At 41.3% G+C, this 14707-nt stretch overlaps 1 protein-coding gene across 3 annotated transcripts in view; it reads right to left on the minus strand.

Annotated features, from left to right (window-relative positions):
* Positions 1 to 14707, minus strand: part of MYO9A (myosin IXA) — a 181283-nt gene that overhangs the window by 114765 nt on the left and 51811 nt on the right. For all 3 annotated transcript variants that reach the window (XM_054836978.1, XM_054836976.1, XM_054836975.1), the window contains exon 3: positions 1631 to 1725. In XM_054836978.1, the coding sequence (XP_054692953.1) occupies positions 1631 to 1725 (95 nt within the window). The remainder of the gene's footprint in view (positions 1 to 1630; positions 1726 to 14707) is intronic.

A 14707-nucleotide genomic window follows, 5' to 3' on the forward strand; every position in this document is an offset into this window, starting at 1 on the left:
TTAACAAAGCAAATAACATGCAGAATACAGGACGATAGTTGACTCAGGTTGCGCTTAAAATCTATGCTAAGTTTTGAAAAAAATAAAAAATACTTGTGATCTTTTTCGTAAGAAATGTGGTCTCGTATGCCAGGAACAGCTCACAGGGTTTTTTTAAATGTCTTTTTATTTTCATTAGGGCAGCCCTGCAAGCTTATAGCAAAGCACAGTCACATTACACCATGCAACCAAAGATCAAAAAAGTGCATTTTTTTAAAGAAGAGAGAAAATTCCTTTCATTTTATGAACTGGAGTATACAAATACTATGTTATTTGCACCTATCTGCCAAGTATAAATAGAGGCCGCTTCCATAGAGCTGACGTAGCATGCCAGGAGAATATATTGTTGAGGCATTTGTTGGATTCTTTTTACCCTGTATTCCAGTAGGGATTAAAAAAAAAAAAAATTAGGCTTATCCTTTTAAGAGAACTGTTCACCAGAATTCAAGAAGAAAAAAAAAAAAAAAGAAAAAGAACATTAGATTTGACGTAGGATGAAAAAACAGTGGGAAGGTACACAGAGTACCCAAGCTCGTTTGAAAAATTAATGGAAGCTATTTGTGTGATACTGTTCTGCTGGAAAATAAGAAAGAAAAGATTTTAAAAGCAATTCTCTAAAATAAGAACAAAGTCCCAGCAAGAGATCTCTTAGCTAGCTGCAGAAATTATACAGCCCCTGGCATGCCACTTCTACTCTTCGTTTTTCCAACTGTGTTAATTAACCTGGAGAAAAAAAATGGAGTTAATGTAGCCCTGCTCATTTAGAGCTAGCTTGAGTCACTTTGTGATGACCTGACACCGTCTAAATTGTCTAAAGCCAAAGAGAAAGCCAGGCTTAGGTAACCCCCCCCAGAAGTTTTCATCCATAGGCTTCCAACCACACTGCTGCAGCCCTCCCCAGGAGAAGGACACTTGGAGTCCCAGCTGTACGTTCCATGAGCTTTAGGTAGCAAAAGAGATGCTGAAATAAAGTGTGGAGAACCTCGATGGATACAAGCATCTCCCGTGCAATGGCCAGGAGGGGGAAAAAAAAAAAAAAAGAGGTCCTAACTGGTCAAGGACTGGGTTAAAGAGAGATTTCAGGGCAAAGACAGAAGCATATGGGGAACTGAGACAGCGATCAAGAGGAGTCCGGCTCCATCGCCCCTGTAACACCCATCAGGCAGCTGGAGATTAAATCCCCCCCTTGGCTTTCTCTCCCTGAGACGGAGCAAAGCCAGCTCGCTCAGCCTCTGCTTCCCATCATACGCTGCAGCCCCCTAACCCATCCGAGCTAAAGCATTCCCCTCGCCTGCCTTAACTGCTCTCTTAAGAGGAAAAGAGCCGTTTCAGCTTCATTACAAAGTTGACATCATGATTAAGGAGCGGTCCACCGGCTTCAAACCAGCTCTGGTGTATTCACACTTCAACGTGCAGCTCAGATAAACCAACATTTTCATACCAATGGATTTAAAAAAAAAAAAAAAAATCTTCCCCCTTTCTCCATTTTGGGAAATATACTAGCTAAAAAAAATCAACGTTCTTTTTTCGTGTACCCCCTACAAAAGCCTATTTAGGCTCCTTGTGCAGGAGTACGTACAGCATCACTTACCCTCGCACGGTGCCCGTCTCCTGATAATTCACTTGAATAAATTTGCCAAAGCGACTCGAGTTGTTGTTATGTGCCGTTTTTGCATTTCCAAAAGCCTGTGAAAAGAGAGAGATGCCATCATTACCTGCGCAAAGCCACCGCCTTACCTTATTTATATGCACGTCACCAACAACTTAACTTTGGGGATTTTGCTATCATTGTGTAATTAATAAAAAACATATGGTGAAAGTTAGTTGAATGGTCTAAAAAAATAATATGACGAGCTTCTGGGGACCACACTCATTTTCAATTTGGTATTCACCAAGCGCGGATAAACGCTGTTTAAAAATAAAGTGTTAGCTGTACAAGAGAGATTTAATATTTGAAGTCGTTACAGTCTATGTTAAGGTTGTGCTTTATTCATTTAAATAAATATAAAAGTAGACTGCTCCAACAAGACTCTAAATTTTAATGAGCTAGAGGAAGCTGCTTTTTAATTATATATGGAATTAGGGAGGGAAAAAAGCTTTGTTTGAAGGCTACTCAGATGTTAGACTATGTCATATACAGCACCGGCATAACCCAGGGTATTTGCAGCGTTTCAGACGCTGTTTCGATTTGCTGCTGTTGGCTTTCCAAACCCAAAATGCTTGTAAGTCTTTATTATGCAAAGCTTTCATGAAAACCCTGCCTTCCCGAGGCACCTAATTCAGAGACTCGTTTATTGCCATTTAACAGAAATCTCTGAACAGAATTGCTGTGGAAACCTGTAAGAACCATTTCAGCTCAGTTTCACCAAAACTTGGTATTTTCGATTGCGCCTAAATCACTTTAATAATAACCCGCCCCACGGTGACAAAAATCTGTCGAGTTGCCAGGAGCAATTAATGTTGCATTTATTAAACCAGTTTTGATAATCATTCACCTTTTCTTCTAAGCCAAACCTAATTTAAGGTAATGATACGCCAGATAATTTCTAAGCGTTGTTTGCGTATGGCCATTGAATTACAATTACAAATACGTTTTGTGCTGAGGCTTAATACCAGAGCTCAGCTCCGAGCTCCCAATAGATTTATTCCCTCCTCAGCTATTTATTAGAAAAGATTAAAAGGGCTTTACACCTACAATCTGAAGCTTTTCAAATGACCTTTTCAGATTTAACTTTGCAACCGAAAGCAAAAAATAAAGGCCAAATTCAGCGAAACCTTGGCAAAAAGGCATTAGAAACCTTCGGTACCTGTACGATGTGCGCTCTCGCATCTACTTTTATCTTCCCAGGCAGATTTATTTAGCAATCTGGTGAGATTTAATGATTTAAGAACCGAAGGAGGTTTGCTAACAGAATAACGACATGATTTCTCCCTCCCCTATTTGAATACAGGGATTTGTTTAAACTCAAGCTCTTGCATATGAAATTTGCTTTAGTTGACTAAAACAAGTTCTGGGATAGCCGAAACCTGCTGAACAAGCATGTTATATTTGCGAGATGATTTCAGACACACAACTAAGGAACGCTCCCTTACAGAGGTTTCGCATCTTTTTCAGGCTGCTCACACTTCTTTTCTGCTTATTCCCCCCCAAAAAATCCTCCCCGCACGCAGCATCCCTCCCTCAGGAAAGCGTCGAAGGTGCCCGTGCCTCCAGGTGACCACTGAAGCCCCCAAAACTTTCCTGGCGACGAAAATCCAGGCATCCTCTCCCCCAAAACGGGCATTTTGGCATTAAAAGACGGGATGCTATTTAACGTTTCCAAAGGATTTATCCGTCCTCCTCCAGGAATTTCAGCGAGCAGAAGGCACGGCAAGGAGCTTACAAGCAGAATACGTCGATATTCAACACAAGCTAGCGCATCACCATCTATTTCTATTTTTTTTACATACTACTAATTAAGTTATGAATATTTCCCTGCAATAGGATCAACCACAATCAAAGACCTCACGTGAAGGCAATAAGGTAAACTTTCTATACACCTAATTAACGCTGTTCACTTGAGAAGAAACGAGCCAGCAGCAATATGAATTCAAACGGACTAAATGGACAGCAGCTCTATTTTAATCACCTTTTCATATATTTTAAGAAAGAATTTAAGCAAAAAACAATATTAAAAGGATTTTCTGTTTCGGTTCCCTGTGCTTCTACCTTAAGTAATAGCTCATGGTGAGAAATAAGCTCTATTTATTAGGGTTTCTTTGGGAAAAGCCTTACCCAGGAATACATCTTTTTTTATTCTGTAACAAGGAACATTTAGAGTCAGGAAAAAACATTTCAAATATAGGAATGGAGAACTGTGAGAGTCCTTTTTTTTTTTTTTAATGAGCTTTTTTTTCTGGATTAATATGCCAGACACATTATATATTATAACCCAAACGCCTACAGAAATCATAACCCATAATATCCCTCTTTCATGCATTTTTCTTTATTGCTGATGTAAATGAGAAAGCTCTTTGCATCAACGTCTTGTTAAAACTTAAGGCTGACTCCATGGCAAAGGCACGCTGGGGAAGGGCCAACAAGTAGCTAAAGAAACGCCTGATGTTTAACTTGAGACAACTTAATGCATTTTTGTTTGGTTTACTCACCGTATTTCTTCAACGGAACTACTGGGCTATTAAAAAAAGCGCTATTAATTCAATTTATGCATGCCTAATCTATATATACTTGAACAGGACACCACGTCCTTCTGCAGCCAGGGCATAATATAATAGTTCAGCCTCGGAAAACGCCAAATGAGTTATAACTACTTCCCTAAAACAAATTATCTTCTGTTCATATTATTTCCCTTTACTGACTCATTGATTCAAAGCTGCTGAGCAGCTCAACGGACAAAACTCCGTAACAGCATTCCTAAAATTCTCGGGGAGACCAAAGCTTTTACTGGCCAAGGCTCAACATTTCGATGGAAACAAAATTCAATACGTTCCTCTGTAGGAGCCGAGCATCCCTCCAGACTCGGGGCTGGTGATTCAACAGTTTAGAGAAGGCAGAGGAACGAGCAGCTCCATTCCTCCTGCCTCCCACAACCCTCCTGCACAGAGAGATGCTTATCGTGAACGGCCGGGGGGGGGGGGGGGGGGATTAACAGTTTCGTGGCTAAATACTTCATGTTCCTCCTCGCCTGATCCCGAAGGGTCGCAGTCTCTTTATTTTGGGACTGAATATTAATGCAATCTGAATTAATTACAGACAGAATGAGGATTATTTTAATGTCTTTCCTGAAATAAGGTGATTTTCCAAAGCCCTGCATCCAGAAAAACCCCTCAGTGACTTGTTCTCGTATGGCAACGACAAGAAGATGCCATTATATAGATAATCCTAATCGAATGTCATTCCTGTATAAAATAACAGCTATATTCCCCTATTGAATAACAGTTTCTGCGGTGAAAGCACTCGTGGAAATACGTGCCTTTGCTGCTGTATTTAAGGTCCCCTGCCCTTCTCAAATGAGCCTCTAGCACTCATCCTTAGAGGGAAAAATAAATACATCTTTTTATCTTTGCTATACAGAAAGAGAAACGTATTAATAGACAAGAGGCTTTAAATGGTTTCCCATCTATTTGAAATGTAAATTTAATTTTTTTTTAGAAAGCCGTACTGTGAATATATCAGAAGAAAAGCAAGCCAGCTGCTTAAATCTCAAGAAGGTCTATGCCATCGTGGAATAGTTATATTAATAGTTATAGTCCATCGTGGGGCACTGAAGGGACTGGGACCAAGATTCAGTCATGCTGATTTCTGCTACGGACAAGAACTAGGTTAATATCAGACAAGAGGCTGCTGGAAGACTCATATTCCCTGGTTTACCATGAATTTTGGAATTCATGAATCCAATGTATTCATAAAGTATGAATGACTTGTAACTGTATAAGCAAGGTGGAAACATCAGCCAGCAACATAGCAGCCAGGGAAAGAAAACGCTCGTCTGAACTTATGCAGCTCAAGAGAATATTTGTGAATTAAAATCTTTGGATATTTAGGTGGGGGGGGGAAGGACAAGAGGGGTGCAGAATCCATACGATGCCCAAAAAGCCCAAGCCCTAAGGCACGGGGACTGCTGTAAAGACAACAGCGTAGGAAAAGTCTATTTACCGTCAAATATCATAAACCCAAGGCCAGCGCCAGGCTTCGATGGGCGCAACACAAACGATGCGCACTGAATCCTCGCCGTTACACGTCAGAGGTGCATTCGCGTGCTTTACCTAGAGCTTCCATTAGAGAAGCCCAGCGTGTGCTTCCACAGAGAGCAGTGGTTTTAAACATCGCCTGTAATCTATTTCCAGATAGGAAGGTTATTTTTCCCAATATTCTATACATTATGCTTGAAGAAAAAAAAAAAGTAATTCACAAATATCTTTATTCCAAATGAAAGAGAGACACAGGAAAAAAAAATAGCATCTTGAAATCTTGTAATTTTAGTGTCTTTTTTATGTGACCAGGGCATTCACCGACTTTTATGTTATTCTCTGTAGTTACGAATTCCTTTCTGCATCTTGAAACAAACTGCTGGATGATAAAGATCATTTTTTCTTGTTTTCATTCAACCTGCAACCAAGCTCCCCGCACTCTTCTTGTCCTGCTATATTGCTTTTTAACAGAAATATATTGAATTATGGCCAGAACATAAAATGCATCTAGACTACTTAAGTTAGAGCCTTGCTAAATCCCTTCTCATTATTGTTTCTGCCCTGGGAAATACTTCTTATAAATCTGCAGCTTAATGCCTGATAAAATCTATCAACCTGAATTGCACTGCTAAAACTATTCCGCTTTGAGATATCTTCCCCCAAAACTTTCGGTTTCCAGGAGGAGCCCTAAAAGCCTCCAGAGACCAGGACACCTAAATAAGCACCTAAATAAGTACCGTAGCCAAAAAGCATGAGCTACAGCTGGAATTCTTGCAAAGTAAAATAGCTTTTAAATGAATCCTTCAAGGCGTTGTTCTGCATGGTCAAGCAATAATACTGAATATCTAGTTTATAGCAATTAAATATAAATTCAAGCGCTGACACCTCGTTCTTGAATTCTCTTGGTTGTGGCTAAATGTTCCATGCTGCCTAATGAAACCATCGATACTTTTATGGTAAAAAGCACAAACCACAAAGTATTTATAGCATTCATGCTGCAACGCTTGAGCAGAGCCCTCACCGAGAATGACCTGCAACCCTCAACTGCTAAACATTGACCTTTAAAACCTTCAAAAGATTTCTCTTTCGTTCTTTTCTTCAAAGGGCCGCTGGAAGGCATTGCAAAGCCAAAACCCAATTTTCCATTTCATACCTCAAAGGTGACAAAGCAGTTTAAACACAAGGTCTATAATGACAAAATACTTTTTTTTTCTTTTTTCCTATTACAAATTGATAATGTTTTTCTCAAACATTATAGAAAAAATTTCTCCTGGCTGTTGACACGAGCGGAAGACTTCAAATGGCGAATAGGAGTTTGAAAAAACCACATATGCATGTATATGTCTAAAATCTTCAAATCTCTCATACCTATAAGGATTTATATACAACTTAGACCGATTCACGACGCATTTTAAGGTATTCTTCCTCCATCCAACCCCCCATTTAGTTGATAACCTCCTGGTTGGCAATACCTACAGCACACAGAACGTTGCGTGAAATAAAACAACTTGGTATTTTTGAAAGAAAGGATTTGCAAAGCTCCAGCTGCTGCTGTACCATAACAAAAAATTAAAAAAAAAACCCCAACAAACCAAAAAACTAGATCTATGTTTTCCTTCCTTGCAATACAAGTCTGTTGAAGGTAAAAGAAGAAATTAAAAGCACTCGAACCTCCGCAAGCCCTGCAGCAGTTAGCTGTTCAAAGGTGCTGGTGATTTGATCCATGGTGGGAATCCAACTCCCTCCCCATTTAGCCAAGAAACAGCCACAGCTCTAGGAGAAGACCCTGAGCCCACCTTCTTTGAGCATGGATGGACCAGATGTCCTCTGGAGATCCCTGCCAACCTCAATTATTCTTCACTTTTCAAGTATCCAGCCATCTTCCTCACTATTCTGGTGCAGAGAGAGCAGGGACATTAGAGTCGCCTTTCAACACATCGCCTAGAACAAAATCCAATCCTACACCAGTCTTTGACAGCAAACCGCAGCAGAACATCTCTTTGGTGGTGGTTGCTTTCTGTAGCATCTCCTATTAGTGTGATTTTTTTGCTTACAAGCTTCTCAAAACCATGCAATTTTCTGTTTCTTCCCATAAAATTAGTAGCGCAAATTTTTACGCTGGCACACCAACCAAAAGATGCAACCCTGACCTCTCCTTGCTTTTCATTCCCCATCAAAGAACCTTTCAGATGCATGGCCTGAAAATACTTCAGATGGGGAAAGTCTAAAGATAAAGAGATCTGGGAAGTCCTGAGGAGACCTTTCCTCTCCCTCCTGTCCACGTGGACCTTATGGAGAACAGGTATACACGGACAGGCTTGCAAAGACTGCTGGAAGCTCCAAAACCATATTTAAGGGGTCTCTCCCCTCCAAACGAACGTACCATTCGTTGCATTTATGAAGGCTAAAATGCTCTTCATCCCACTGCCAACGACGATGCACCCTTCACTACGCAGAATTAAACTCAGCGGTATTCTTTCAATATAAAGCACATCAAATACATCATTTCATAATTATAATTATTGAATGGCAGCCAAGTCAGTTCTACCATATTAACAGACACACCTTCCTGGAATTTGACGTAGGCATAAAATACTACTCTGATGATACAGACTATGAAATACCTTTTTAGATTTTTTTGTTTGTTTGTTACAGATAGTTTCTGCCAACTAAAAATGCCTTATCACTGTAAAATATTTGCACTAAACCTACCTGGCCCCAGCAAAACTGAGACTATTCAAGGGCAGCAACTCCCCTCATCCTCTGCTGAATCAAGTCACCATCCTGTGACAGAGCAATTAACCAATTAATCTTTTGCAGCAATTTGGCTTAAAATACAGGGTCGGTTAAGACCGCTTGTCTTTGCACACTTAAGAGTTCCCACTCCCTAATACAAACATGGGAGAAAATGACTTTTAATGGGAGAGCACTGATTTGGAGAAGGTTTTGGGGTCAATTTAACTGAAGAAGTGCCAGTGTACGTAATGGAAATATCAAGAGCACCATTAAACGGAGTAAGATACCCTAGATAAAGTACTATAAAAGTCATTACAATACACACTTGTTTGGGAGATTTAAAGCTCTGCTGTTCCAGATGCTCTATCAGCTATGTAAGAAATAGGATTTAGCGTCTGCATTCCTGGCAAACGCTTCAACATTGGCAGAATATTCCTCCTTTTCCCATACTTAAGCGCAGGATCAGCCCATTTCAGCTTCCTTCTTTTAAGCAACGTTCTGGAAAAAAAGGAATTACCACTTAACCACAATGCAACAACAACATAAAAACCAACCCCAAAACCAAACCAAAGCCTCCTAACTTAAGTCCTCTTCCCGAACGGGGACAGTTTTCCTACGCAAGTGCCGTAACGGGAAAAAAAGCCCGGCTAAGCTGGCAGATGGTCGTCGACAAACGCTGGTACAGATGGATCCTGGAGGAAGATGTTGCCAAATCTGTAAGGTCTTGCTCACATCCCTGGTCCTCCACTCATACATTTATTTTTTCATGCGTAGGGTGGACAGCCCTGGGAAGAGCAACCAAATGCACGTGTTTTCCAGCAAACTTGCACACGTTGGCCAACAAACGTTTTGGTGGGGAAAAAAAAAAAACCAACTTCAGACCTGGTTCAGCTTCGGATTTATATCCCAAAATGAAGTTGGGAAGCTCAGTGTTATTGCAGTGGTCTCTCCCACCCAGGGGATGCTTATAACTCCCAACCTTTACATTCTGCAGCTAAAGAACAAACTTTACTACATCAGATGTAGATAGCAAATGTCTGACAGGTCCCAGGACTGAGTAAAATCTTCTTAATTGGAGCTTCAAATTATTCTTTCGCATTAATAGAGAGATAAAATAATCACAGAGCAATAAAATGACCAGTTGAAAACAAGTCATGGCTTATGGAGGAGACTTTATGCTCCCCCAAAAGGCAATACAATACCGTAAATGAATACAACAGCAGAAACAAAACTGCAGGTAATATTGACAGATTAAAAAAAAACCCCTTAATATATATTTAAAGTGACTATCAAATAGGTTATGTATTACAACATCAAGTCATACTGCCATTTCCCCACCTTGCAAAATCCGTTTTTTACAAAGCTAGATTAAGTACAGCGACGCATCACAGACAGCTGATGCTGCAATTAAAACTCCTCTGTAATTGCTAGAAATAACACTGCAGTGTGTCAGGACCACAGCTGATTTCCTTTACTTTAAATAAAGTCTTATTGCAAATAATACATCCCTTGAGCTGAGCTGACGACAATGTACGCGGCACCAGGATTGCCCTTTTTCTCAAGGTTGAGGCTTTTGAGTCTCCAGAGGTGTTGACTGCTCGATGTCTCGCTTGCCATGAAGCACCGTTAAAGAAAAGATGATTTCTCCATTTTCAAAACCAGACAAGACATCCACGTGTCTCAGCGCGCTGCAGAGAACGAGGGTAAATCGCTGCCTCTGAAGCATCTTCCGTAGCTTTTTAGTGCATCAAGCATTACAGACAGCTGTAAAAGGGTAGCCACGCTGCCAAAAGTAACGTGCTTTGGGTCTTTTTGGCCAGAAGCACATTGTCTTGGAAATGTTGATGTTTCAAATGGTACAATACACAGCATCCCAGACCAAGTACTTTTTTAAAAAAATATCATTTCATTATGCAAACACATCCATGCAGGAGACTACGTTCCCTTAGTACAACATTGTAGGACAACATGTTTTGCTGTAAGCAAGCTCTTATCTCTGTTGTCGTTTTTTGATGGCTCTAGTAGCACTCAGAAGTGTTTGCTGGAGCTGTGACTCACTTCTTATTTTAAGAGCTGGTGATGACAGGCTGCTATTGCCGATGGCTCGTCTGGGCTGGAACTCTTGGTGCAACGCTCGGTGGAGCTGTGGACCTTCAGCCTGAGGACAGGTCTGGAAACAAGCCATCAAGGTTTGGGGAAGTATTCTTGAAGTGGAGCATCTCCAACGCAACGTCAACCTCAGCCAGATCAGAGAGCCACTGCTTGGCACGGAAGCAAAACCGCCCATCGGCACGAGTCTCATCCCTTGGAGAGGCATCTCCACCAGCTTCCACCCCCTCCTCACCAACCATCAGCTTCTAAATTAGGGAGAGGTATCTGGGCTGGTGTACAACCCTTGGACACCCTCCAGCTCCTGGAGAAGGCCTCTCAAAGTCCCTTCAAAACTCTTTTTTTTTTTTTCCCCCCTCCTTTTTTTAATATAATGATTCTACATGGGGCCATAAATGTTTAGAAACCAAGTTTCAACTTCCCACTGCATACTTGGATAGCCCAAAAAAACACTAATAAAACTGAAGCATTGACTGCTCTGGGCCCAATACAAGTTTTCCTGCAGTTTATCACCAAAATCAATGCCACAAACCAAAAGGCTAGAGAAAGTGTCCCTACCATAACGCCTCCCATCTGGAACCTCTTAGCAGAGGCACGGAGCCCTCATGTATATTTTACACACATATTTTTCCTCCTTTTCCCAAGAGAAATATGTGTAATGAAGAAAAACAAAAACATACCACTGTAATACGAGAGCCAGCTTGGCTTCTGCCTGTGTTATCCTTCCTCTTAGACCTCAGCTACTTTCTGCTAGTTACAGACAAAAAAAAATATACACCCTCCCCTCCCAAAAAAAAAAAAAAAAAAAAAAATCAGAGCTCTGCCATTAAATCAACACAATAAAAGCCACATTTGTTTTCTGCCATGTAAAATATCGCACGAGTAAGGACAAGGTTAAACGTGAATATACACGTCTCCAGCCCTTCCCTGCTCTTCTGCGGGATTATATAAATAATCCGCAACTCTTCTTGATGCAATTCCAAAATTTCAAGCGCTATTAAGCTGCAGCATCAAATTTCTGTGCATTGTACGCAGTTAAGATTACTCGCTTACACCACAGCAGCTCTGCCGGGCTAATGTTTTCCAGTGCTTGCAATCTTTCAGTAGCCATGGGCAGCTTCGGACATCCGATCGATCCATAAAAATGTCTTTTCCCCCCTTTTAGTATAGTTAAAATGGTGAAATCAGAGCTTAAAAATGCTTATTACTAAGTATTGGGGATGGATCGCAACACCTGCAGAAGCCAGACTGATGCGTAGCACTGAAAAAAATAATTATTTCATTGGATCGATGTGTAGCATTGGGGAAAAAAAAAAAAAATCTTGTCAGTGACAAGAATATTTGTAAGTGCCAGGAAAAACAATGTCTGGCATTGATTATTTTTAGGGAGCAAAAGAGAAGTCTCAAAGAATCAATGTATTCCTATCAGGCATTTGTCTTAGGAGAGGATGCAACTGCTTAAATGTGTATTTTCAGCGGTTAGGTAAAGCAAAATAGGACAATTTAAGAGATACCACTTGTCACCTTTCCAAAGGTATTAAATGTGAGTATTTTTGAGGTCGTGATGGAGAGGTTTTCTATAAACTGAAAAAGGTTACTAAGCTGGGGGTAAATACGACACCGTACCATCCGCTGTCTACAGAGAAAGGAACAGCTGCAATGCGAGTGCCAAACAGCCGATGCCCCGTGGCACGAGACGAGCACCGTGTTTTAATTCAGTTTGTCATGCACGAGGTCTCCAAGCAGAGAATGAGCTTTCATGTCAAAGCACACCCTGCCAAAAATCACCTCTTTAGCTTTGCACAGTATTCTTCAATACTGCCAAGGCTGGTATTTCTGAGATTAGTCGTTGGGTCTATTTTTAAAAAATCCAACAAAAAAGAAAGCCCTGAATTAATAACATTAAGGCAAACATGCTGAGATTTTGCACTCCAACTTTCCACACAGCAGCAAACACTGTGCAAAGCCAACGTAGATATTTTTCTGTTGTCTGCCTTTTCCTAGCTTGGCTTTGCAAAACATCGAGCGGTTGGGACGGTGTGTTGGGAGTGTGTTCCTCTGCTTTTTGGAAAGGGCAGGAGTCAAACCCAGCCCACCCTTGGCATGCCAGCGCGGATGTGCTGGCCATCGTGCCGAGGATGCAGAGCCCTCGCTGCTCCTTCTCCCCGCGTGAAGATGAGTAGCAGCTCTTCATCGTCCACCTTGGCCAAGCAAGAGAGATCATGAAGAGGGGACTCAAAAGCATCTTCATTCTATTCAATTTTTTTCAGGTATGTATTTAGAAATGTAGCTTGAGGCCATACCTTCCATTATACCTTCCATTAATAGGCAGGATTTTTAACAGCACTTCAAGTATTAATTTTTAGGGTGGCTGCATACATCCGTTATCGCTGCAAGACTTTGAGTACTCAGCCATCAAGAGGCAAAAAGCCTGCACTAACCAACATCAACACTTTGCATTGGAGATTTGACCCAAAATGGAGCAAACCGGAGGAAGGAAAGCAGTCCCAATATTTCGAGCAGCATCCGAGAGCCATCGAACCTCCCTCTGGGATCTTCCTCCATCGGTTGGAATACGTCTTCCAAATTTCTCAGCAAACGAAGCCGGGCTCCTCCCAGATGTGAGCTCGCTTTCCTGCGTGATTTTGCAGCACAAATTAAGTCTCCAAAGGCACTTAATAGCATTTAATTCTGCAATCTCTTTAGTCTTTGTACGTAAAGTTTTGGGGAACACCAACTTTTTGAATCTTTTTGGGTTTTAGAAGAATACAGCAAACACTAGAATAACGTGTATGTGCAGTACCGCATTTAAATTATAAGATATTCAGAAAAAAGGTGTGTGATGGATGGACAGACAGTGACCTGCTCAGAATAAACAAGCGACATGCCTCTGTTTGCTGCAGTGGGAGTCATGCACAAATAATCCGCCCTATGACACTTTGTAGAGCTGATAGCAGGAGAAATGCAGAAGACACACTTGGAAAATTCATGGAGGCATTGCTTGCCAGAGCAAACAGTTACAGCAGACTTTGTTTTCCAATTAATTTCATGCAAATAAGCAATGCCTTGTTAAAGTATACGCTCACAAAATTCTCTCTCTCCTGTTTTCCTGAAGCGGTGGGTTCCAGTAGACAGGTACTGTACGTTTAATTTCTTTTAACGTCTTTTCCGTTTAATTGCCACCATGGAGTCTGACAAATCCTCTCTGATTGCTCCCCACTATGAAGATACTCAGCCGACATGCTCCCTCTCCATCACCGTACAACTCCCCTTGTAAGAACCCTGCAAGCTCTACAACAGTAAAATCTAGACCAGCATTTCTTCTTTCAAGCTTTGAAGAATCCCCACACAGTGTTTAAGCCTTTTGGTAATTCTTCTGTAACTAAATATATAGTAAATAAATGAAAATCACAACCTGGTGCTGGTATCATAGTACCTGTGATGGGATACAGATAGATGTGAGAAATTTTGTAGACAGATGTAATATTATCTTTAACCAGACTAACTGGAAGAGCTGGAAAATCCAACAAGCTTTCGAGTACACACGTCTTCTGCCAGGCTGAGACAAACTGCAAAGCTCAAGTACAAATTCAGAGTATTTTTTCTGAATTTAGCAAGATTCACCACTTGAACGAAAAAGGAGAAAAGGATCTTTAACCAGAGAGAGCGCAGGGATGTGAAAAAGGAAGGGGAAAAACAAGCAACCCCTGCGCTAAGCAGTCATATATAATTTATAGCCTACATAAAAACACATTTTCATCTAAAATTTGGAAACGGGTGATGACCTAACGCACAGCCACACATCAGAGTAAAGAGCGGGTCGCTCGGTTTGTAAAAACGAACTGAGAACCAGCATTTGCAAGGAAAGGAGCTGATGGCACTCCTGCACTTGCTCGCCGAGCAGGGAAGGACCACCGCAGCATCCCTCCCTGCAGGACCGAGGGCAGAAGAGTGATGCCCAAAGGCACGACCTCAGCCCTCCAGCTACCGTCCATACCACCCTTATGTGATACAGAGCTTCCAGAGCGTGAACATGACTTCAAAGAATCATCGAACCATTTAGGTTGGAGAAGACCTTTAAGATCATCGAGTCCAACCGTTACCCCAGCACTGCCAAGCCCACCACTAAACC

Source organism: Grus americana, chromosome 10 (assembly GCF_028858705.1).
Source record: "Grus americana isolate bGruAme1 chromosome 10, bGruAme1.mat, whole genome shotgun sequence".
Lineage (NCBI taxonomy): Eukaryota > Metazoa > Chordata > Aves > Gruiformes > Gruidae > Grus > Grus americana.